Raw genomic sequence first — 25,155 nt, forward strand, 5'->3', positions numbered from 1 at the left:
TCTCTTGGTACCGCAATGACAACAAAAATGCCCAAATATTTTTCAGAACTTAGTTTTTTTACACCTTTAGGAATTTTAACGTCAATAGTGTGTATTAACCTCTTTTGCAGTAAGCAGTGGCAAAACAAACACACAGAAACGAAAAACGAAACCGTGGTCCGTGTGGGCGGCCATCATGGACGCAGTCAAATGACAGCAAAGAAAGCGGGGTTGGCGGAGTTGACTTGTGCAACGGGGGAAGTGTCCCTCCCGCCACTTGCACCCGTCGCCGTTAGGTAAGCTTAAGTAACGTGCGCTACAGCCCGCCAATGAACTTTAATCTGCGGTGCAGCGACTCCCTCAACTCCTTCTGTACGACCGTTGATCCGGTCGACATGGAACTCGTTTCGGAGTCATTCAGCTCTGAAAGCTGCGAAACCAAGATGAAGGACGAGTACAAGTACGCAAACGAAGAGCACTCCGACTCAATTCTCAAGGGCCTCAGCTCCTTCCGAGCGAGCGGAGCATTCTGCGATGTCGTTCTGTGTGCCGAAGGTGTCGAATATCCGTGCCACAAAGTTGTCCTGGCGTCTTTCAGTCCATACTTCAAGGCTATGTTTTCCAGTCAGATGGCCGAACAAACGCAAAATCGTGTAGTTCTCAATGGAGTGGAGGCAGACACACTCCGTGACCTCATTGACTACGCTTACACGTCGAACATCACGATTACCCGGGCCAACGTCCAATCACTCTTGTCGGCAGCTAACCTCCTGGACGTGGCTCAAGTCAAAAGTGTGTGCTGTGCCTTCCTAGAGCATCATATCGACGAGACGAACTGCCTCGGTATCCACACATTTGCAGAGATGCACGCCTGCGCCGAGCTTCAGAACAAAGCCAAGGACTACGCCTGCCGTTGCTTCGGGCAAGTGATGTGTCACGAGGAGTTTTTCGAAATCTCGGCCAACAAGCTCATCGAATTCATTTCGTCCGACAACCTCAGAATAAAGAAAGAAGAACTTCTCTTCGAAGGCGCTTTGTCTTGGCTTAACCACTGCCCCGAATCGCGAATGGGAGGTTTCGAAAAAATTTTTGAACATATTCGCTTACCCCTCATGAGCCCATACTACCTCGTGGACGTAGTGGCGACGACGCCGGCTGTGTCCCGGAATCAGAGGTGCTGCGAGCTGCTGGAGCAGGCGAAAGCATATCACTTGCTGCCCGACAGGCGGAAAGAGCGCAACTTGCCGTGGACAACTGTCCGAAGGAACTCTTCCATGGTCGAAGTCACCATCTTGGTCGGAGGGGAGGACGAGAAAGTGGTTTTACGAAACGTAGACTGCTATGCCCACAGCAGTCGTACTTGGCTCAGCCTTGCTTCGCTTCCTTATGCAGTGAGCAAGCATGGAGTGACTGCTACTGGACAGAATGTCCTCTTTATGGCTGGTGGAGAGTACCCAGACGGTGCTGTCAGCAAAGCAGCGTGGCGTTTTGACCCATCTTTGAACGTCTGGTGTGAAGTGGCACCGATGAATGTAGCACGGTCAGAAGTTGCGCTCGCAGCACTTGATGGCTGTGTTTATGCCGTGGGTGGGTGGGACGGCTCGTCACGTTTGGCTTGCGTCGAGTGTTACAGTCCCGTTTGCAACCGATGGGAGATTGTGCAGCCGATGAAGGCCCCATTAACCTGCCCCGCTGTGGCATCTCTTCGGGGCAAATTGATAGTCTCAGGTGTGGTGCATGTAGATATTGACAGCAATGCTGAACTTATTAAGTGTTCTTACTCTGAGGAAGGGGAATGCACAGAAGACAGTGTTCAGTGCTACGACCCCAAAACAGACTCTTGGAAGGAGCTCACTCCAATGCACATGCCAAGGTCGGGTGCTGGAGCGTGCGTGTTTGATGAAAAGCTGTACGTGATTGGTGGCTGGCATGTTTCTGAAGAGAACACCGACAAGGTCGAATGCTTTGACCCGAGGACCAACACGTGGCGCTTCTGTAAGCCCATGAAAGAGCGGCGGTACAAGCCTGGGGTAGCCGTTGTAGGAAGCAAAATCTTTGTGTTCGGTGGCGAAGAGAGTTGGGACCAGCACCATGCCACTATGGAGGTTTACGACGCACAAGCAGACACTTGGCTTGGTCCGCGCGAGATGCCTCTGACAAGGAGCTGGCTGGGATGTGCAACACTACGTATTCCATTGCATTTGTTTGATGAGGACCACGAGTGGGGCGTGGCTCCGGAATTGTGAATGTTGCGGGCATGTAGTGCAAGGGCTTTGCTGCGTATCGCGGCATGGAACTTGGAAAGCGTATGATTCATGCAGTGTGGCATTTTGAATGTTGGTGCTTCAAATGTTTGCCAAGAGCTGCTACTGCCAGTTGTGGCCGCTAGTCGCGAGACTTGTGAACGCACGCTATACAGCTTTTCTGTGGTGAACGTGGTTTTAAGTTTCAAAGTTTTATTACCAAGTGCTAGGTATTTTATGCCTTGTTCAGGTTCTCAAAGCCAAACCCAGGGATGTGTGCTTGTCATCGTCTTTCTCTTTTGCAAGTTTTTTGCAAGAGTTAATACGAAGATGTTACTTGATATTAGAAAGCCACCCTTCGCTTCGTCGATATGGGCATGCATTTGTAAGCTCTTCGTAAATCGATTTAGCTTTGTGATATTTGTACAAAGGATCCAGGTGACTAGTTTTTTGGTAGCTACAAACTAATTTTATTAACATGGTCACACATGTGCAGAGCTTTTATTTCAGTTGATGCTTGGAATAAACGCTGTGTTTATTACAACAATACATATGTGCACAAAGAGGACCTACAGTTACTTTTCCAGCGACTTCATAGTGGGATCTTGAACACATGTAAGATTGTCCGCAATGTGTGAGCTAGAACATTTTTATTGATTCACTACACAAAACACATAATGCAGCGATAAAAATATGTACACATTTTTTTTTTTTGTCCGTATAACAGGAAGCACAGATACTTTGTCTCATATGAGGTACAGTGCAGTACAATATGACCGGACAGCTAGTAAGCATTCGAGGTTAAAATTTACGTTCATCTATGTTTCAAATTACAAATGCCGTGACTGTAGCTTAACATGTGTGCATTTATTCAGCAACTGTCAAGCATTCAATATTGTGTGGGGGTATGTTGGAAAGCTGCCACATACCATATTAGACCGTTGCGCTGTACACACAAACATGAGTCTTCTGTGGGACGGCTGCGATACACGTACAACTGACTTGACACCAGTGCTCACAGCACCCTGAGCCTTGATTCTCCTTTGTTCGACAGTGTTCTAGCAGTAGTTGGAAGGCCATGCGATTGGCTTCTCTTTTCAACCACACAGAGAAGGACCGCCTTTACGATGCACGGACAGTTGCATCACTAATAGAGATGTGCCTATACTCCGTTTCATACATCAAGTGCAACACTACCAAAGCTACAGCTCTTGTTTACGCTCTCCGCATCCGCGATAAAAAATAGTGCCAGCTCTTGACGAGAGAAAATAATAGTTGCTTTGTCTGCAAGCTTAATACATTTTACATTTGCCATCAACTTCATAAAAAGCACCTTTTTTAGGGAGAAAAGGTCGGATTTGGCTAATTTGTATGTTTTTTTATGTAGTTTTTGTTCGTGCCGCGTTTTGCTGCCCCACAACCTTGCCAGCTGTGCCACCAGATGGCGCTGGCTGTGCCCTCCGCGCTGCGCATCTCTTTTTGAGAAAATGGTTCTTTGGTGCGCATTTTTTCTATAAGATCCGCTCTGTGAAGATGTCTAAGCATGCGAAGCATGTTATTGCAAACGTGTATGCTCGGAATAGAGCCCGTTTCGGCAGGAACCACTCGCCTACAGAACGAGCGCGTAGTGATACGTCTCCTGTTTTTTTTCCTTGCGGACTACTTGCGTAGCTTTCGCTGCGTTGCACCTGATGTATGAAACGGAGTATAAGCACTTTTAGTGCCTAAACCCTTTCACTTTCTCGCTATACCTTGCATGCTCACCAAAAGCTGTGCACAAACTAACAGAGAAAGAGAACGGCGTAAAGAGCACAGTGCGTGTGCAGTGTCTGACAAATTTTAAATGATAAAAATTAAAATAGTAACATTCAGGAAAGCTCGTCAGTGCATGAAATGCTAGGTTTTTTTTCAGGCCATGCAAAAGCATCCTTTGCTGGTGTTGACTGTGGAAGTTATTACAATGGTAGCAGAGGATGGAACATGGCTGACAGTATAAAGACTATGATTCACGTTAGGCTACATATGGTAAGTTTATGGGGTTTAACGTCCCAGAGTGACTCGGGCTACGAGAGGCGCCGTAGTGGAAGGCTGTGGAAATTTCGACCACCTGGGGTTCTTTTAACGCGCACTGATTTTTTGTCTCCATTGAAAAGAAGCTACAACAGCCAGGATTCGATCCCGCAACCTTGGGCACAGAAGTCGAGCACCCTAACCGCTGCACCACCGCAGCAGGTGCCTTAGTTAGTCTACATGTAAATGATATGTTAATTAGTAAGTGTTATGTCATTCTTTTAGATCAAATGGATGATAGCAGTTCCAATACATTTCTCACATGTAAACAGACACCAGGCTCTAATCCAGGGACTGTTACTAAATGAAAATACAATAAGACCTCGTTGATACATTAATTTTTACATTAATATGCAAAGAAAGTGTATCCGGAGAAACATACAATTGAAACTGCCCAATTTTTTTTGTGAGATCAGAATTTATTTTGGCAACTTTAGTTTGCAAAGATACTTATTAACGTTTTGTAGCACAAGGTCTGAACAGCTCGTTTCCTAGTGCTCATGGATTCAGGTCCACATTTGCAGAGTCCAAGGCACTAAAAAAAGCCTATAACGTACCTGGCTTGTCAGCAGCAATGCCAAAGTAACTGGGATCTCTACCTTGTTCTCGGTGCTTTGGCCCTTGCACTACTGCATAGCGGCAACCTGCCGCGGTGACACTTTTTTTTTTTCATACCATATTCCCATGGCAACAATTACACATATGTTGACACTATATTTTATGCTTAGTTTCTTTGCAGGTATGCAGTGCGGAATAGCCCCTATGGTAAGTGGCTGTCATTGCAGTCCAGCTCGTACCTTATGCCTCATGTTCAACCCACTCGCATGTTTACGTGGGCTGCTAGTCGCTAAGCATGCCCGTATGGCTCGAATTCATCTAAATTTTGAACATGGTTGTCAGGAAATCATGTTGTCCAGAAATGTTTTTAAACCCAGAAGAAAAATAGTGTAGCAGTAAGGGACATTTTTACTGTCTGCATTTTGAGCTAATGAACCACCAGTAATAATTGGTTCACAGGAAGGGAAAAGCACAGTATCTGTCACACTTGTTCTGTTGACACCTGAACCGTGCAGTAAAGGAAGGGAGGAAGGTGGAGTGGAAGTGAAAAGGGAGGAAGAGGAGCCTTAGTGGAGGGCTAGAGAGTAATTTTGACCACCTCATGATCTTTAGCGTGCTGCGCTGACATCACACAGCATACGCCTCCATCGAAAATGAACCACCAACAAATCAAAAATGTCCAAAAATTTCTAATGAACGCAGAGTACTTCATTGGCAAATGCAATTGACTGTAACCTTGTAGCATTGCATTCAACTTTCTGGTTTGGCTGTTTCACATAAGCTAAGAGCTGTTGACATAACATGCAGCCTGTCGAGAATGGTGGCTAGTGAGGTAGAATATTTTGGAAGTATTCAATCATTTTCATGCACTGACGCAAAATGCCAGTTTGTTCACCATGTGCCTTCCCCGTGAACTACAACATTCACTATATTTTTATCTTTCGTGCCATATGTCTTGGTTTTGCATTAATACAATGCTGCAAGATTAAATGACCTTTTCGTCTGTTGGAAAGCTTCAAGTAATATATCCTAGGGGCTCGGCAAGGTGTACCCACAGTAAAAAAATATCTTTTATTTATAAATAACTACAAACATTTACTCACATATTTATTCATACAGATTTCATTTGCTAGACGCTCTACTTTGATGTCTTACTCAGAAAGAACAGCATTTCCTTGCTGCATATACAACATACATCAGTGAGGCTCTTTGCAAGATGCCCGTGAACCAACATGTAAAAAAAATTGCTCAAATCTAATCTTCACTTGTACAATGCATACAACGTAACAAATGCATGCAAGTAACATGCTCATCCTGAATTGTGATAGCTTCGAGGTTCAACAGCTATAAATTGCTTTGTACATGTCTACTACATTCATTGTACACATACGATCCTACTTTGAAGCAGTATTACATATCACAATAAATATCGCCCATGAATGGCTGCATAGTCATAACTCCTTCACTTTTCCAACTCTTCACCGTTTTTCACTCCACGATTGTTTGTTGACTAGGCAAGAAGATTAAAACTCTGTGACATAAACTAGTCAAAGACAACAAGGTAACTGTGTAATGAATTATTGCAGTGGCTAACGTTTTTCTCTTTTTCCTCTCAGCACAAAATAACGTGCCAACACAATTGTACTATAAAAATCATAGCTGCTCTTCTAATACCTCTTTTCCACACCTACCACCCATAAACAATAGCACGGAGCAACTAATTCCTGGCATTCTTCTTCAGCTGTCACAGCATGTCGACTGAATAAGTTATCTTTGGCACCAAGACATGCCTGCCACTTGCTGCAGAAGTTGGTGCTTTAACCACGTACCTAAAGGCACAAGTCATGTGCACTGTTCCACTGGGAGGTGACCGTCAAACTTGAAGCAAACAACTAAAAAACTTATTTGATTAAGTAAAAATTAACCTGGTGCTAAATACTTCCAAAGGCACCACACAGGGTTCTTTGGTGGTTGCGAACTCAGTACTGTAGTTGTAATGCCCTGTTTTGACAACCAGGGCCTCGGCAGAGAGAACATTCAATTAGTATGCAGTCTAACTTGCCCAGACGTGAGGTCAGTGGTTGCTTTACCATAGGATTGTACACCACATAAGCGATGGCACAGCAGTGGAAGCACAGAATAGACGGAAATGCGTGAACGACGAGAATGAGACGATTGCCCAAAACATTTGGGTGCGAAACACTCAACTTCATGCAGGTAACAAGATACTGCTGTGTACTGATACACAACTCTGATCAAGGCATTACTACAATTGTGCTGTTTCTTTCATATACCAATGTCAACATGACCAAAAGTGTCACTGAATGTCTAGCAGCGTTAAAGCAAGGGGGTAAAAAAAATCGCTTTGAAATGTAATATGCAGCAGAGGCGGTAATTTAAAGCCACAGCTCTGTAATTACCGCCAAGGCAGAAAAGTTGCCACACTAAACGAAATCGCAAGGAATGTGAAAACGACTCGCCCAACAGTACGGAGAACGATAGCCTTCAAATCTGGCCGCCCATGCCCTGAAGGCCATATAGCAGGCCTTTGAAATGTCATTTGGAGATGTCTGTGACTTGACAGTGAGCACACAGCCTTCAAAATGTCTGAAGGTCGTCCCCTTGCTTTGACAGAAGGCCTTGGAAAATTTTTGATGGAATCCTTTGAAGGCCTTCACTCGATGGCCTTGAAAATGTCATTCCGGCATGCACGATGTGACTTGGGCAAACCAACGTGGCACCAGAGCTAGCAGCACGAAGCGACGGGTGCGGCAGAAAAAGAAAATTGCAGAAAAGGTTCTCTAATGTCTTGTCCACTTCAAGTGTATGGAATGCTTCATGATATGAGTGGTGGTGGCTAGGCCTTCTTATTGAACTGCCTCCCCTCTCGAATGATATGCCACTTTCATAAAAGGTAGCTCCGGACCTGCAAAGAATGACAGAGGAAACTTCCTAAGCCAAATGGCAGGCACAGGAAACCAACAATCATGGCATGCACTTTCAACAAATATCAGTGCAAGTGCAACTACCTGATGTCTCTCTATTCGCTTTCCCTAATTGTACCTCCATTTGCTGTATGTACCCTGGGAATTAGCCAAGTACATCAGTGGCCATATTCTTTCTTTTATTTACAAGTTACACATGAATATTTTTTGTGATGTTTAATTATACGTGCTTTCACATTTTGCATTATAATTGTTTTAAATTATGACAAACATATAATCTTGCAGAGTTCTTGGTAAAAAAAAAACAAATAGGTAAACAGTAAATGCAGAGTGGGTAAGAGAAATAACTCAAGTCACTGACATTCTAATGGAAATCAAGAAGAAGTGGGCATGGGCAGGATATGTAGTGCGAAGAAAGGATAACTGATGGTCGCTTAGGGTAACAGTCTGGATTCCAAGGGAAGGAGAGCATAGCAGGGGGCGGCAGAAAATTAGGTGGGTGGACGAGATTAGGAAATTCGCAGGGGTCAAGTGGATGCAGCTCGCACAGGATCGGGTTAATTGGAGGAATATGGGAGAGGTCTTTGCCCTGCAGTGGGTATAGTCAGTCTGAGGATGATGATGATGAAATGCAGTTTGGTATACAAGGTTTAATGTCTCAAACAATGCATCTATGAAAAAACATCACACTACGAAATGCTGCACCATGAACATTGTCATTTTATCTATCTAAATGAAATGATACTTTATCTAGAAAATGACCACAAGATCATGGAGGGATATGGCTACACTACAACCATGAAAATCGCCTGTCCTTTGTATGCTGGTCCTGAGCCCTTGTTGCTAGATATTGAATGGACAAATATAGTAATTTCTCCAATACTACTACTACTGCTAACTATAACAAAACTAGGTCCTTCACAACCATGGTGATTTCCCTTCTCTAACTAAATGCAAGCCTAGGGGCCCGACTGGGGACATGATGCAGGCGTGGAATGATTCTGGGCATGACTTAGAGAATGACCCAAACCACAGCTGATCGACAGTGCTGTTGCTTGAAGTCATACCTTCGTATATTAGCTCGCTCTGCCATGAGCTGTTGATGTCTATCTAGTGAATGTTTTCAAAGAGGACATTATGATGTCATATTATATCATATTTCTCTTTGTGGTGCAAATCCCATTTTAGTAAAATGGCTTGAAACTGCCTGTCTCGCTGTACACCTAATCTAGGCATGAACAAACTTTCAACCCCTCCCACAGCACTACGTCACTAGCGTCTTTTCAAGTTCTACCAAGTACAATAATCAAAAACATGTGAAAATGCCTTTAAGATAATAGGCACAGAGGTTTCAATTTTATGGATTATTTTTAAATTTAGGCATCTTTGATGTTATAAACAATAAATATGTTGCGGAAGGAATTGTTCCAGCTTTGGTGAATATTACAATAAAATACAATTGCATGACTTTCTATAGTATGGCTTATGGCAAGTTAGCGAAATAAAAAAAAAAGATTAGAATCAAGTGATTGATCTATCATGACAGGCATAGCATCTGTCCATTTTTCATTAAGCATCTTAGTCATTTTTTGTACTCTGTAACCTCGCACAAGCAAACTGACTGGCTACGTGCTTGCTAACTGCTGCTGTGCTGAATATAGAGACCAATTAAAATAACCATTAAAGATACGTACAGTCCTCAAATGAAATTCCGTAAATAAAACAAGGGTTCCAAGTACTGCGAAGCCAATGTATTGGATCCACACAAGGAATTCCTGGAAGAGGGCAAGAAGCAAAAGCATGAATGCAGGTGCCACAACTTTCACAGAAAGAAAGCTGGAACATCATGCCCCCAAGTGGGAAACATGACTTCCAATCTTATAAAATGCAATTTCTTTAACTTCCTTGTAGCTAGCACAATTTATTTTTAAAACCCTGCATGCATCTTTATTGCATGCATTTACAGCTTGAGGGAGAGCACACTCAGCGACACCAGAAGTATATTTCCTGTCAGGGAATGGAAGAAAGGCAGTGGGGACTGGAAGAAATTATTTTTTATTGTTTATGCACTTTTAAAGTGCTTGTTCACTTTGTTCCCTGTTCTCGCATGTCTGCGCAGAACGAAACCGAATACAACCGTGACTACGAATATAACCAAGTTTGATTTCATGTGCAAACCAACATTCTTAGATATAGAAAATTGATGCAAACCAAAGCTTTGCATGCACACGGCGTCAATTTATGCTGTTTCTGTCTTTTAAAAGGCAATAGATGAGAAATGCGTGCGGCAGTCAAGTCCTGCAATACCGCACACACCGCATTCCAGTTCTTGCCACTGCTGCCTTGTGCTTCGTGCTGCACAGTGCTGCGAATGTTCGGCCGTTTCTTCTCTTCCCTATTTCTCACTGTACTTTTACTCTCTTTTAGTTTCTGGATGAACTGTGCCGTCTTCTTTCCATGTTTGCAGACGGCTCCACTTTTTTCTTTATATTTCTACGCACTGCATGCTTTCCCTCACAGCTCCAAAGCATACGTACAGTTGACTTCTCCTGAGTGCTGCTACGCGTAGTGATAAAAATTGCCTCGTGATTATAGGCAACGAGCGTACGGCGAAGTCATTTCGTCGGAAGTACATTGCCATGGCCAGACGCACTTTACTATGACCGCTTTTTACCAAAAATGTCTTTACTATAAATGGGGAAAACTGCAGTCATCTATGGGAGATGAATTGAGGCTTCAGCTTTTACTATATCCGAGTTTACTACAGCGGAGTTCTACTGTAATCCATACCTCTTTTCATCTTTTATAGGTATGCGTCATTAGCATCAAATTGCCTACTACGACGTCATGGTAAAGAGGTCCATGGATAGGTTATAGCAAAAAGAAATGTAAACAAGGCAGAAATTTAGACAAAGGGGGGAGGGGGGGAGTTCAGCCTCCACATACGAATACTTGCAAGGGCTCTGGCCCCTCCCTACTGTCCGGTTCTAGCATATACCTGCACACGCTTAATTCTGCATTTTGTTGAAGCAAATATTCATCAAGTGCAGACGTCACATATAATGTAATAGCCAGAAATCACAATGAATTCAATGATGTTCAGTTCATTAAGCACCAACCAAGCTTGCCACCTAGACTTTTATTTGTCTTTGAAACATAGATATTCACCCAATATGAATGAAATATTTTTGTTAACTTTTTCATTTCTCTACCATATATTACGTATAACTACCTCCATATCATGGCTATGCTTGCACCAATCTTTTACATAATTTCTTTCCAGCTGAAGAGTTCAGTCACTATGGATCTGCATAAAGACATCACTCACCCACATGCGGTTGATGAAGATTGCAAACAGGAACATTTCCATGAGCGCATGAGCATTGGATATGCGCCAGAACCACATAATGATCCACATCATGGAAGAACGCAGCACCTCTGTTTGAGCAACCTGGGAAGAGAAAAAAAGGAAGGTAGAGAACTGAAATGATGCTACTTCTGGTAGAAACTAACAGGCAGCAATTAGCACTGCAAGATATACTGGGCAGCTACAGTTTAGTCAATCAGAATTCTCGGCAAAGTACAATGAAAATGTCCTAATGATGTGAAAATCTTAACTTGGTGAAGAATTTACGGTTTCTTAAACAAGAAAAATACATATCAATTCTGATGCTAACTTTCTTTAGTATTAAATATCTTTGTTAAGTGCAAAACAGTTTCCTGAACATATCAGATTGGCATTCAGCTTCAAAATTCGAGGACACTTCGGCGACTAAAGTGATGAAAGGCGAAAGCCTGAGTTCTGCATTCTGCTACGCGACTGTTGCACATGTAGCGATGAATGCTGCTACAAGTAAAGCGGGCGACTACTCTTTCACATATTCTGCGGGTACATTTATTTAGTTATTTCTGCTTGGTAGAGATGAGATCATGCTCCTTGTAGCTTTACAGTTGTTTATATGTTTACTGTTGTGTGTTTGATTTTACCGGGTGCGCGGCATTATTTAGAAATTAATTATGCAACTGTCATTGATTAATAATCAATTGGACATTTGCTAGTAGTTTGTAATTAGTAACTAGTAATTAACCAAGTAATTAGCATTAAATAATAGTAGCAATTTATTAACAACTATTAGAGCGAAAACCTTCATTTCCTCATTGTTGTCGTCAGCAAAAGTGTCACGCTTTTGCGGTGGCTCTTATTGATCGCTACGGCATGACGTCACGAAGGTCTCGACCAATCACAGAGCACCACCACAGTATGTGTGAATGCATGCCTTATATGGCCATATGCCAATAAATGATCAAGGAAATATTAATGACTGATTAATTAATAAATAATTAATGACTGATTAATTAATAAATAATTATTCAGTCATTAATATTTCCTTGATCATTTATTGGCATATGGCCATATAAGGCATGCATTCACGCATACTGTGGTGGTGCTCTGTGATTGGTCGAGACCTTCGTGACGTCATGCCGTAGCGATCAATAAGAGCCACCGCAAAAGCGTGACACTTTTACTGACGACAACAATGAGGAAATGAAGGTTTTCGCTCTAATAGAAAGAAAAAAGATAGGAGTGAAAATATATGTGCAGTCAATGGAAAGCACAGCTAGGTAAGGCTGAACCCTGATGATGATGGATTTTAATGGCGCAAGGGCGACTCAGGCCAAAGAGCGCCAAACTCAAGGTTAATGGTGCACTCAAGTTTATATTGGAATGTTGTGATTTTTCATGAAGGGATAAAAAACTGGTGTATAGGGCCTAAAAATGTATTCGCTCTGTAATATCGCTAAAAACAATGGTGTATAGGGCCTAAAATTCATTTGTGATATATAATGGATGCGCAATGTATAAGTAGATGTATTAAAAGATCTCATCCGTCCTCTCAAGGAGGAGCGGGCTGAGACCCACGTCAATAAAAAATTTCATGTAAAAAGCCTACTTGTGATAAAAATTTAAGCACCTGTTTTAAAGGAAACATTGGGTTGTCGCCAATAAAAATGGATGGGTGTGCAGGTATTTGATGAGTGAATAAGGAGGGAAAATGACGTCTTCTTTCTGGTTCCAGTTGTGCACATATGATTAAAACATGTATGACAGTGAGTCGATCACCACATCTCGAGCAGTGTGGTGCAGGAGAGTTGGTTAAAAGATATGTATGGGTTATGTATGTGTGGCCAATTCTCAGCCTGCACAGGGCTACTTCTTTAAATCTGTGTTGTTTTTCTGTGGTGTACCTGCCTATTTTTGCCTTTATTGTGTGTAGTTTATTTTCTGATGCTGCGTCCCATTCCTCTTGCCATTGTTGTCGAATCATGTTTTTTATGTGTGGTTTGAGGTCATGATAAGTTATCTTATCAATGTCTGTGTCATTTCTAAGGGCAGCTGAAGCAGCTAGCCTATCAGCTGCCTCATTACCAGGTATACAGCGGTGGCCTGGCACCCAACACAGTGTAATTTTAATTTCTTGTTCATGGGCAAACATAAGGGTGTTATAAAGAGAGTTCAGTACTGGGTTCTTATTTTGCCATTTCCAAAAGGATAGTGACTTTAAAACACTGAGGGAGTCTGTGTAGATGATCGACGTCTGTATTTTATTTTCTATAATGTGTCTCACAGCTAAAAGGATACCATTGCATTCAGCGGTAAATATACTAGTATTTCTGTTCAGGGTTTTTGACTGTGAAAACTGTGGTCCATGTGCTGCACAGGAGACTTGAGCAGACTTCGAAGCATCAGTGTAATATTCATCACAAGTGTACTTCTCCTGAAGTGACATGAAATGCTGCTGTATGGCAATAGGGGATGCATGTTTGCCCACTTCAAGAAACGACAGGTCGCAATTAACACCGTGCATTTCCCAAGGAGCAATTAGGTCTTTTATGGAAGTTGTATGAAGACTGGTAACCGAAACATTCAGATATTCAATGTGCGTGGCAACTCTGATTGGATATGGTGGTGTTAGAGATGGTTTTTTTGAGAAAAGTGCTGTGCCAGTTTTGTCAAGCAGGAGCCGACGACATGGATGGTCCAGTTGGCATAGTACCTTCATAGCATAAGTTAGAGAAGTAAATTGTCTCCTTCGTTGCAGTGACCATCGGTTCGCCTCGACATAGAGGCTAGCAATTGGGCTAGTTCGGAAAGCGCCTGTAGCGAGGCGAAGGCCGAGGTGGTGCACGGGATCGAGCAATTTTAGCGCAGAGGATGATGCTGACCCATAAACCATCGAGCAATAGTCAATGCGTGATAGAACTACACTATTCAGAAGGTTCAGAAGGCAGTCGCGGTCTGTGCCCCATGACCGGTGAGAGAGAATTTTTAGCAAATTCATCGCTTTGAGACACTTCAGTCGCAACTGTTTTATGTGGGGAATGAAGGAAAGTTTTTCGTCAACAACTACGCCAAGAAATTTATGTTCTTTTTTAAAGGCAAGGCTCTGGCCATTCAGTGTAATGTTGGGGTCAGGCCTGATGCCACGCTGCTTAGAGAAAAGTACACAAACACTCTTTCCAGAGTTAAATTTAAACCCATTGTCATCAGCCCACCTGGACAATTTGTTTACACCTAGCTGAATTTGTCGTTCACAGATGGCCAAGTTGCAAGATTTGAAGCTTATCTGGACGTCATCAACATATACAGAACAAGAAATAGTTTTTGGCAGCACGCTTTTTAAAGAGTTCATTTTGACTACAAAAAGTGTGCAACTGAGAACACCACCTTGAGGGACACCATTTTCTTGAATGTACTGCTTTGAATACGCATTGCCAACACGAACTTTGAAGGTCCGTTCAGACAAGTAACTTCGAATTGTGCTCAACATGTTTCCTGTGATGCCAAGAGAGAAGAGGTCGCGGATGATACCATAGCGCCAAGTGGTATCATATGCTTTTTCAAGATCGAAAAAGACAGATAAACAATGTTGTTTATGTGCAAAAGCATCCCTTGCATAAGACTCAAAGGCAATGAGCTGATCAGCTGTTGATCGCCCAGCTCTAAAACCAGCTTGGTTTTGATAAAGAAGACCATTGTATTCAAGGAAATGGAGAAGGCGACGATTTACCATTTTCTCAAAAAGCTTGCATAGACAGCTGGTTAGTGCGATAGGCCGATAACTAGCAGCAAGTGTGGGTTCTTTTCCGGGTTTTAATATTGGGATGATGATCGCTTCCTTCCATGCTTTAGGAAAGCGTCCTGTGGCCCATACTTTATTATACAGGTAGAGTAGGGTTTCAACAGTGTTCACATGCAGATGCCTGAGCATTCCATATGTGATCCTGTCAGGACCTGGAGCTGTGTTACCACATGTGTCTAGTGCAATCTTCAGCTCCTGCATGGTGAATGGGCTATTGTATCCTCCTGAGGATGGCCTTTTATCATGTATGTGCTTCCTCTCCTCTCTTGCCTTGTGCCGCAAAAAGGAATCTGTATAGTGTGCTGAGCTGAATATGTATTCAAAGTGTTGCCCTAGTGTGTCTGCTTGATGTTCAAGAGAGTCACCACTGGTGCTGACAAGGGGCGTTGGGACTGTGCTATATCCTTTAAGTGCTCTTATCCTGTTGTGAACTTTGTGTGCGTCAGAATAGGAGTTCACTGAAGACAGGAATGATGACCAGCTTTCTCGCTTGGAGATGCGTCGAATACGCCTGCCATTTGCCTTTGCACGCTTAAAGGCTATTAGGTTTTCGGCTGTGGGGTATCGGCGTAGTTTCGACCATGCCCTGTTTTGAGTTTCACGAGCAGTCTTACATTCTGCATTCCACCAGGGTCTTCGTTTATTTCGTGGCTTACTTGACGTCTGTGGAATGTATTTTTCTGCTGCCTCTATGATGTGCAGCGTGATTAAGCGTTGAGTTTCATCAACGCCTAAGTCAGTAACTGATGAACTGGCCAATGATGACTGTTCCCTGAACATCTTCCAGTTGGCTGCATTTTCTTTGAATTTTCTGGGATTCGACACATTTTCATTTCCGTTCCCAGTATATTTTATTAAGATCGGAAAATGGTCACTTCCGTATAGATTGTTAATGACAGTCCACTCTGTAGCTGCCAGGAACATCGAGGAGCCAATGGCTAGGTCTATGGATGTGTAAGAGTTATAAGCTATATTGTAGTAAGTTGGCTGTTTCGTGTTTAGTAAGCATGATCCCGAGGACAATAAGAATTTTTCGATTAGAACACCTCGGGAGTCCGTTCTTGTACATCCCCATAATGGGTGGTGAGCATTAAAGTCTCCGACCAGCAACCAAGGTTCCGGAAGTTGATCAATCAATTTTTCAAAACTTTCGCTACTTAGCTTATAAGTTGGAGCAATATACAGGGAACATACGGTTGTTATTTTGCCATAAACTAAGCTTCTGATTGCCACTGCCTCTAAGTCTGTGTTGAGTGAGATGTTTCGAGAGGGGATTGATTTTTGTGTTACAATGGCAACGCCACCAGAGGAGTGAGAGCTGCCTTGCCTGTCGTTCCTGAATACATTATATTGCTTAAGGAAATTTGAGTCTGCTGGTTTTAAATGGGTTTCTTGCAGACAAAGTATGTTTGGCTGATAGTCCGCAAGAATTTCATATATATCATCTAAATTTTTAAAGAGTCCTCGGCAGTTCCAATAAATGAGGAGCGCCATAATTAAAAGTTATTTAAGGGACAAGTTTAAATTTAGGTTTGTAGGTCCTTGGGACCTGTTATTGGGACTTTTCCCTTTCTTTTTCGCTCCAGTGAGCTTTGCCGCCTAGGCAGCTGGGGTGAAGAAGTTGTGTCCATCGCATCTTCAGATGTGGTGGACGACTGTGCAGAAAGCACAGGATTGTCAGTTTTAGGCCTCGACTCATGGGTCGAGGCCTTTGGGCCGGCTGACCTGGGGGTCCGCGCAGCCAGCTTTGCGGGTGGTGGTGGAGTAGCGCTAGCTGACTCCACCGAGGGCGCAGGTGGCGCTGCCCTGGAAGAACTGTGTGCTTCCTGGGCAGGTGCCAACGACCGCTGTGATGCCGCGCCCTGCTGCGTCACAACGGAGTATTGTGGCTTTTGAGGAAGAGAAAGCCGCTTTCGTGCCTCTCCGTAAGATATGTTTTCGGTGACTTTCAGTGTAATTATTTCTTTTTCTTTTTTCCAGTATGGGCATGAGCGTGAATAAGCTGGGTGGTTACTTTCACAGTTTGAGCAGAGAAGCAGCTGTTCTTCGCAGTTGTCTGTAGGCTGTTCGTGCGAGGCACACTTTGCACATGTGAGTTGGCCACGGCAACTCTGAGAGCCATGGCCATATTTCTGACATTTGAAGCAGCGGCGTGGGTTAGGGATGTAGGGCCTCAGTTTTATCTTTGTGTAGCCTACTTCGACTGATTCTGGGAGAGTGCTTGCAGCAAAGGTGAGTACAATGTGCTTTGTTTCTATCTCTTTGTTATCTCGTCTGATCTTTATCCGGTAAACATCTGTGACATTTTGTTCCTTCAGGCCTTCAAGAAGTTCTTGTTCACTGACGTACCTAAGGTCATCATCAGAGATGACTCCTCGGGCAGTGTTTAGTGATCGGTGCGGGCTAATCTGTACCGGTATTTCTCCAAATGATTCGACTGCACTTAGCTTCTGATACTGATGGTTGTATATTAATTCTAGTAGCAGGTCACCGTTTCCAAGTTTCTTTATCTTATAGCCCTGGCCAATGGCCTCAGTTAACGTTCGAGAAACAACAAATGGGGACACAAGTCGTGCAGTGATTTCCTCGTGGTCACTGTGGACCACGTGGAAACGAGGAAAGTTGTTTATGTTCTTTGAGAAGAACATGGTGGTCTCGGTGCGCCCCCTTTTAGAAGGAGGACGATCGGGGTTAAGGCGTTTAGATGCCATAAAAAGTGTATTTTTCGGCTGCAGTGCCAGCCACCCACCATGGAGCCCAACGAGGGGACGGGACAGAAATTGTCTATTCCTGCCCACGCCAGCTGTACACCGCAACTATAACCCAATATGGCGTAACTCAGGGTAGCTAGCCACACAAGGTTAACCCTCGCCGCCTGGAAGTAGGAAGAAATGAAGAAGGTAAGAGAGGACAGGACAGTTCTAAGAAAGAAAATAGGAAAGTGAAAGATGGAGGGGAGAACAGGAAAAGGCGACTGCCGATTTCCCCCGGGTGGGTCAGCCCGGAGGTGCCGTCTATGGGAAGCGTGGGCCAAAGTGGTGTGTTGCCTCCGCCGAGGGGCCTTAAAGGTCCAAACACTCGGCATCGGCTCAACCACCAGGATCCCCTTTTCCCCAGACACGACGATGCCACGCACGGCTAAGCGTGGGTGCTCGGGGTCCGTGGTGTCGCACAAAACACACAAACACCTGCTTTAACAGGTGCCCCCTGCGGGGGTAAGGCTGAACCCTGCTATAGTAAACTCGGATATAGCAAAAACTCTGATATAGTGAAGTGAAACTGAAGTCCGAGTTCATCTTCCATAGACAACTGTACATTTTTCCCCCTTTATAGTAAAGACGTTTTTGGTAAAGATTGGTAATAGTAAAGTGTGCCTGGCCATGGCGACGACTCCACGATATGACATCTCCGCCCGCGCACTACCTATAGAATCGGGAGGCAAAAATTTTTTGTTTTTGAAAACAGAAAAATAACAGTGTTCGTTTAGGTGCCTTTACCACTAGGCTTAGCAACATTTAGAAAAAGCCTACTTTACGAAGGCTTTAGAGCCGTGAGGGAAAGCACGCAGCGCATAGGAAAAAAAAAAGTAAAGCTGTATACAAACATGGAAAGGAGGCGGCGTGGTTCGTTCAGAAAGTAAAGGAGGGTAAAGGTGCAGCAAGAACTAGGGAAGGGGAAGAAACAGGTGAGCATTCACTGCACTGTGCAGCACGAATCATCAGGCAGCGGAGTCAAAAAGTGGAGGTGCGGCGAGTGCAGTCTTACAGCACTTGACTGCCACACGCATTTATCATTCATTGCCTTTTAAAAGACAGAAGCAACAAAATGTGACACCACGTTCATGCAAGGCTTTGGTTTGCACATGAAATCAAATTTGGTTGCATGTCCTCATGCTTAAGGGGCACTTCCACAAGATGTAAAAAAAATTTTATAACACGAAAATTGCACGAAGAGATGATAAAAGTGAGATGGAAGGTATTTCAGAGTTGTTGTTTTTTTAATTCAGCAACAAGACGTGTTCAGTAAGTGCCTATTTAACTACCAGACAGCATCTTCAGGACCATATCATCACCAACTGATATAATAAAGACCCTGATATAGTAAATATTTTTGCTGGTACCAGTGACTTTGCTATAAAAGGGTTCTACTGTATTGCCATAATGAAACGCAGGCCTAACAATAACATCCAGACGTTACACTCCCGCACCTTAAATCGAATTAATCAAATTCCCAGTGCAAAGATCTGCATTCTAACATTCTGAGCACTATTAACCATTTGGTTATATATGATCCAAGTCTTCTGAGCTGAATCCTTCAAAAAAATTCACTTCAAGGCTCATGTACCACCCCTCGAGCAGAAACCCAAACACCCAGATGGAGGTATAGGCACTTGCAGTTACTGAGAATAGAATACAAGCATAAGACTAGGTGAACTCTGATCCCACCATACCATCAGAGGTATTAACAATCAAAAATCTGTGCCTTTAGGCCAAGCGGTAGCTGAGTTATGTTTCTTCTGCAGTTCAGTGTTTATAGCACAGGCTATGAAGCTACGCTAAATTTACTGCAACTGTAAACTGGCAAAATTGAAAGCTGTCGATAACCGCACTATCTAAATCAGTCAGTTGTATTTTAGGCAAGTCTGTAACTGTACCTTTCACTATACCGGAAGCTTTTCAACACCATTGTTTTGCTGTTTAAGGCTCCCTTTCGATTCATGCACTGCATAATGGCCTTACTCGTGCCATATGCACATACTTACGCATTTACAACGTATACTTACCTCAGGAGACTGCAAGGGGGAAAAATTTGGCTTTTTTCACACATGGATGCAAAGTTTTTGGAACATCATAGATAAATTTTCTAAGGTATCCATAAACCATATGATGCTAAGTCATGCACTATTCAGCAGCATGCAAAAGAATTTCAGCTAACAAAGGTTGAAGATTAAATAATGGCGAGGTAACATTTGTTGTATGTAGTATTATTACAGTACCTTTACCTTTGTACTATGGTTTTTCTCAGTTAATTAATGCTAATGCCAGACATGTCAAACCTCATCTAGAGTGCAATTATGGGGTCTTTCAGGAAACCTAAACCAACCACTCTGATGGGCACAAGGCAGGGATTGTACAAAAATTCAGCAGAAGCCTTAAAGTAATGGATGTAAAGACCACTACTGAACATGCTTACATTGCTGTCGTGAGCAAAGCTCTGTACACTATAGTGAGGCCAGGCAAAGACGTGTAAAGAGAATAGACAAATTAAAAACCACGCACCTCTTTCCTGGAGCCAGGGAGCTCTAGAAGTATGTGGTATTCGTTGATGTAGCGGTCCCAAAAGAAGCAGCTGATGGCCATCTGGGCACCTAAGCACAGCACCACCACCATGATCTTCTTCACGGGGTGCGGAGCCACAGAGAATGTGGCACCCCCTACCACAGCGACAGGGAGATAAGAAAAAAAAAGCATACATATGGTTTACAAATTTGAAAATATGGTTATGATATATATATGACATTTTAGTAGTGCACACATAGCATTAGAGTGCTATAGTGTACCGCGATCCACTACCATGATCCACCACTGCACATGCCCAGATCTCTTGACGATAGATAGTACCACATGCTGGAAGTGGGCACATAAACCTGCCACGTCAGGACCAGTAAGCGCACGGACACCGGCCGTGCACGGTAGAGGGTAACAGTGGCATATCGTGGATCATGCTATACTAAACCTCTTTACACATCAGTCGCAGTACCAAACTTGTTTTTTATATTGCAGTAGCCATGTTCTAAAACACGTTTTCTAACTTCTGTAAAAAGAAAAAGACCAGCAACTGATGACGATTGATGTGCTGCCGTACAGCAGGGCACATATGAAAAGCTCTGCGAGTTGTAAGAATACAACCAGGCTTCATGGCAGGACTAGTTCAGCAAGAAACAGGGTCAAAAATCACCGCTGGAAATGTCATAAATAAAACTAACCGAAATAACATACTGAATGTTATACTTTATTACTATCTTGGCTAGTCCGACTCCAGCATCAGTGCACATACCCTGGGCACTGTTAAGTGTATCACACTCTTTCTTTTTGAAGAGAGTTTGCCTGGGTGCAAGCTATGATGTGAAGAACTGTTTAAAATGTGCATTATATGTCCGCACAATAAGTGGAACAGTGCAATGTAGAGCCTCAACCTCGCACCTTTGTACAGCTTGTACATCAGCATGGAAGCAAAATCAGTCCTAAATGCTGTTCATGTGCCAGAATTACAACTACATTGTTCAACCAAATATTAGTTTCTAAAAATTTATTTATTTGTTGATTCTTGTTTATAGCTTTTAATCACTATATCAAGTTATATATTATTATCATTTCCACAACTGAGTTGCACAAAAACAAGTACATATTGAGACTGAAAAGTAAGTAATCCTTGAATTTGGACATACCGAACGGAGAAATTAAAGCAATAGGTATTTATTGTTTTGGAACTCTACCAGAATTGTTTCAGCATAAAAAGACGGTCCTGTTGTGGCCAAAAGTCTCTGATGCCTTCACCCTTTCCTCCAACAAGTGATGCAAGAAATTCTGCATCATTTTTATGATGGAGCTCTTGGCCAACTAGAAGGGTATATGAGCCCCATCTGCAGTGCAGAAATGAGGCAGCTAGAATCAATGCATGATGTCGCTGTGAAAAATAAAGATGTACAAATATCAAATTCTTGGCTGTGAACAAACAGAAATATACAATCTAAACCTGCTAAAACTGAATTGAGCATATTTAATACTTTCAGTAAAAACCTAGGTAAAATACAATTCTAAAATAGCAGCTTTTAATAAAACACAGCTGTCATGTGAAAGCGAATTAATATACCTAGTGTTTGAGCGAACACTTCCAAAAATTTCTCAAAGTGATGGGCTCAGAATAGAACAATAAAAAAAATTCTTGTAGGAGCAAACTCTCTCCAGCATAAGATGAAATATGCTGCAAAATTCTTCTCATTATCCAACTAATCAACTAAAACTAACTAATTGACTTTTAATAATGGCAGTTGGGTAGTAAACCAAATGGGCAGTTCAAAGCTATGAACTCAGAAGCTCGATTGCTGCAGCTGGCATACGATTAAGAGCGTTTGCTCGAGTTGTACATAATTTAATCCCAGGCCCTCAATTTTGGTACCAGCATGCACATCACGAAATAATTCGTTTGGTACCACCCGCACCTTTCTACGACCACTGGTTCGTCCGCCACGGCCCCCCGAAGGTTGTACCCCATCACGGTTTCGAGAACCAGAGGTCGCCTGAGCGAATCCATTGCACATTTTAGGATTCAGCTCGAAAAACGATTCTGTGCGCCATATGATGCTACACACACGCGCGCGCCACGCACACGTGCACACACACACACACACACACACACACACACACACACACACACACACACACACACACACACACCTATTCCCAAGTGCTGTATGTAAGGTCATGCAGTCAATAGCATAGTAGTCAATGCAGTGTGTATGTGGAGCCTCGGTCATGTGGCTTTGGGAAATCATGACGCCACGCATGGTGGACCAGGTGGTGGACTTCATCGTATGGGTGGTCACGTAGTAGCTAAGAAATTATTTGCAATGCTGTAGCTATGATATAGAGCACTAAAGCTATGGTCACGTGACTTAGCCGCCATCTTGAATCTGAGAGCGACGGAGAAACGGACGAGAAACCGGGGGAGTAAGAGCTAACGCTCTTAAGGTGGCGGTTCTACGGTCGCCATCTTGGAAGTAGTTCAGATTCTGCCACCAGGCTACGCCACTAAATCCATGACTGAGGAATTGAGTACCCAGCAACCCAGCTCTCTCGACTTGAGCTGCCTGAACGCTTTTCTTGTGTTGCTGCGTGGACTTTCAAAGGTTTTTGAGGCTCCACAGCAGTGTCCAGGCAGAGAAGGGGAGGGAGTTTGTCCCCGTCCTGCGCAGCATGGGCTGCCCCATTGAACTCCCCTCTTCCCACCGCACCACTACTTCGAACAATACGCGCCCTGACAATTGGGCAAGAGCCTTCCCTCCCTTGCCTATACTTCGTCTCACAAGATGTTTGCAGCACAGCGAAAGGCAGAGGCACCCCAGCCGGTCCAACCAGGATCACGCGTACAATAGGCAATTGTGCTTCTAAGCCCCTCTCGCCCCCCCCCCCCCCCAAATTGGCGGGGGTGACAGTAGGAGCACAATTCTCTATTATAGTGCGCACAGGCGAGAGGCACTTAGGAGCACAATTGAAAGGGCTCCTCTGCCTTTCGCAGTGCTGCAGCTTTTTTTTCGTACGAAACCGAAACTGAGTGCAAGAGACGCACGTAGGAAGCTCGGGTGACGTCCAGTGATCACTTGTGCAGTGATTACGGCACTCACTTTGAACTGAAAACGGTGATGCGCTACCTCATGCACATTCTTTTGCCTCGCAGCTTGGTGCAAGGTAAAGACCAGTCATTCCCAATTGCGAGGTCGTTACCTGTACAGCAATGGGCGAAATAAAGTACATGACACGTCACAATAGTGGAGGAAGTTCGAACCTGGCGCTGTTGCCATCGCGCACGTCATCCCCGGGGCGTCGAGACTACACTGAGCTTCCTGCGGGTATTTTGCGCTCAGTTTCGGTTTCGTACGGAACAAAGCGCCGCAATCCCTCGCGCTACAGGGCTTTAGAAAATGAATTTATTATTCGTTTCGAAAACTGTTTTGGCATCGCCTTGTTTACAGATTTGAACTCCCTGCTGGGAATAAAACCACCGAACTGCTATAAGTAAAAATTATTCAGTGAGTTTCAATTGATTAGCTGGATAATTAGATAAATTTCGAAGCACGTTATCTCCGCCGCGGCAGAGTCGGTCTCTGCAAATATTTTCTCTTATTTTTGAACCCACTAATTATACGAATTTTTTAAAGTGTTCGGTGAAACACCAGGTATGTATAGAAGAAATTTTATTTGTTGTCTGCTCTATCAGAGGTTTACCAGCTAGGCATTCAATAAGAATGGGGAGTGAGAACCGTGTACAAAGAGCAAATTAAACAATACTTTTGAACTTATGCCTTGAGTAACTTTTTTTTTTTATATTACATGCATGATATGGTACAATATACAGTGTGTGGTATGTGGGGCTTAACATCTCAAAGTTATATGGGCTATAGGCGATGCGCAAAACGCCGACAACGCCGCCTGTCGCCAAAGCCGCAAAGCGTAGGCGGGCTCGGTCGGGCGCTGTTCATGTCAGCCTCTGTGCGCGCGCGTCGCGTTTTCGTCTTTGGTCGTGGTTTAACAGATATAACGCCGCTGTCAATCTTTAGCAATCTCCGGGAAGAATTGCTGCGTAGTTGGTTTTTCAAACAGACATAAAACCTTGCCAGGAACACGTTTGTATAAGTTTCCAGTGATGCTTCACGAGAAGGACGGCGGCCGTGAATCGTGGTTTTTCGACGCAGAAAGCAAGCAATCGCACCGAATTACATTTGTTCGGGTTAATGCCATTTTTTTTTTCGACGCGCTGCTAGACGACCAAAGCTAATGCCATTTCTAAAGTATGGTAACTGCGATTGACATGCAAATGTTGGTGCGCCTTCAATATGTTGCGAAGATCACTGCGCTGTAAACGAAAGCAGGCTTTAAATTGACATTCCTGTCTTGCATGCCCTTTTTTTTTCCCCTGGTACTGCCGCTTTTACTTCTTTTGCAGGCTACAGAATCCCTGGTTCCATGGCTGATAAGTACATACTCAATATTTTTTTTTTATTATTTTTTCCCCACTTCATGACCCACTTTCTTCTCACCCATCCTCTCCTCCCCACTCTTTCGCACCCAATTTCCCCTCCCCAGCTTTTCTTCTTTGGAAGCAAAAGCGTATTTAAACCCCTGCCAGTGATGATCGCTATGCCCAGACGAAGACAAGTCCACTTGTCGAAACGTTGGCTCATCTGCGACCTGAGGCGTACCCTATTTACCCTTGTTCAGTTCTTCTTATTTATACCGTTGCAACCAACCTGTTGATTAGGACTATCAATTACGAAGTCAGCGGCAATGTCGGCGGCGTTTGTTTACGAAAGGGCACGGAAGGTGCACACGTCTGCGCTCGACTGCGAAACGCGTACGAGTTTCAACAACGCGTACACTTTGCGCACTAAAGCAAGTGTCAAGAGCAGCACGTAAAATAGGCAGTATCTAAAGTACTGTC

General features: G+C 43.6%; 2 protein-coding genes across 3 annotated transcripts in view; one reads left to right on the forward strand and one right to left on the reverse strand.

Annotated features, from left to right (window-relative positions):
• Nucleotides 1-136: 136 nt before the first annotated feature.
• On the forward strand, nucleotides 137-3,280 carry LOC146181816 (kelch-like protein 24). Its single transcript, XM_084576815.1, has one exon. It carries the CDS (start codon nucleotides 309-311, stop codon nucleotides 2,223-2,225), a length of 1,917 nt encoding a protein of 638 aa, XP_084432941.1. The 5' UTR covers nucleotides 137-308; the 3' UTR covers nucleotides 2,226-3,280.
• A 1,054-nt stretch (nucleotides 3,281-4,334) lies between these two features.
• Nucleotides 4,335-25,155, reverse strand: part of Cpes (Ceramide phosphoethanolamine synthase) — a 128,791-nt gene continuing 107,970 nt past the window's right edge. For both annotated transcript variants that reach the window (XM_084576816.1, XM_084576817.1), the window contains exons 6-9: nucleotides 20,217-20,371; nucleotides 11,124-11,246; nucleotides 9,490-9,570; nucleotides 4,335-7,776 (exon numbers count right to left, since the gene is read on the reverse strand). In XM_084576816.1, the coding sequence (XP_084432942.1) occupies nucleotides 7,756-7,776; nucleotides 9,490-9,570; nucleotides 11,124-11,246; nucleotides 20,217-20,371 (380 nt within the window). In that variant the 3' untranslated portion in view covers nucleotides 4,335-7,755. The remainder of the gene's footprint in view (nucleotides 7,777-9,489; nucleotides 9,571-11,123; nucleotides 11,247-20,216; nucleotides 20,372-25,155) is intronic.

This window comes from Amblyomma maculatum, chromosome 8, assembly GCF_055883805.1.
Source record: "Amblyomma maculatum isolate TAMU_Amacu chromosome 8, ASM5588380v1, whole genome shotgun sequence".
Classification (NCBI taxonomy): Eukaryota; Metazoa; Arthropoda; class Arachnida; order Ixodida; family Ixodidae; genus Amblyomma; species Amblyomma maculatum.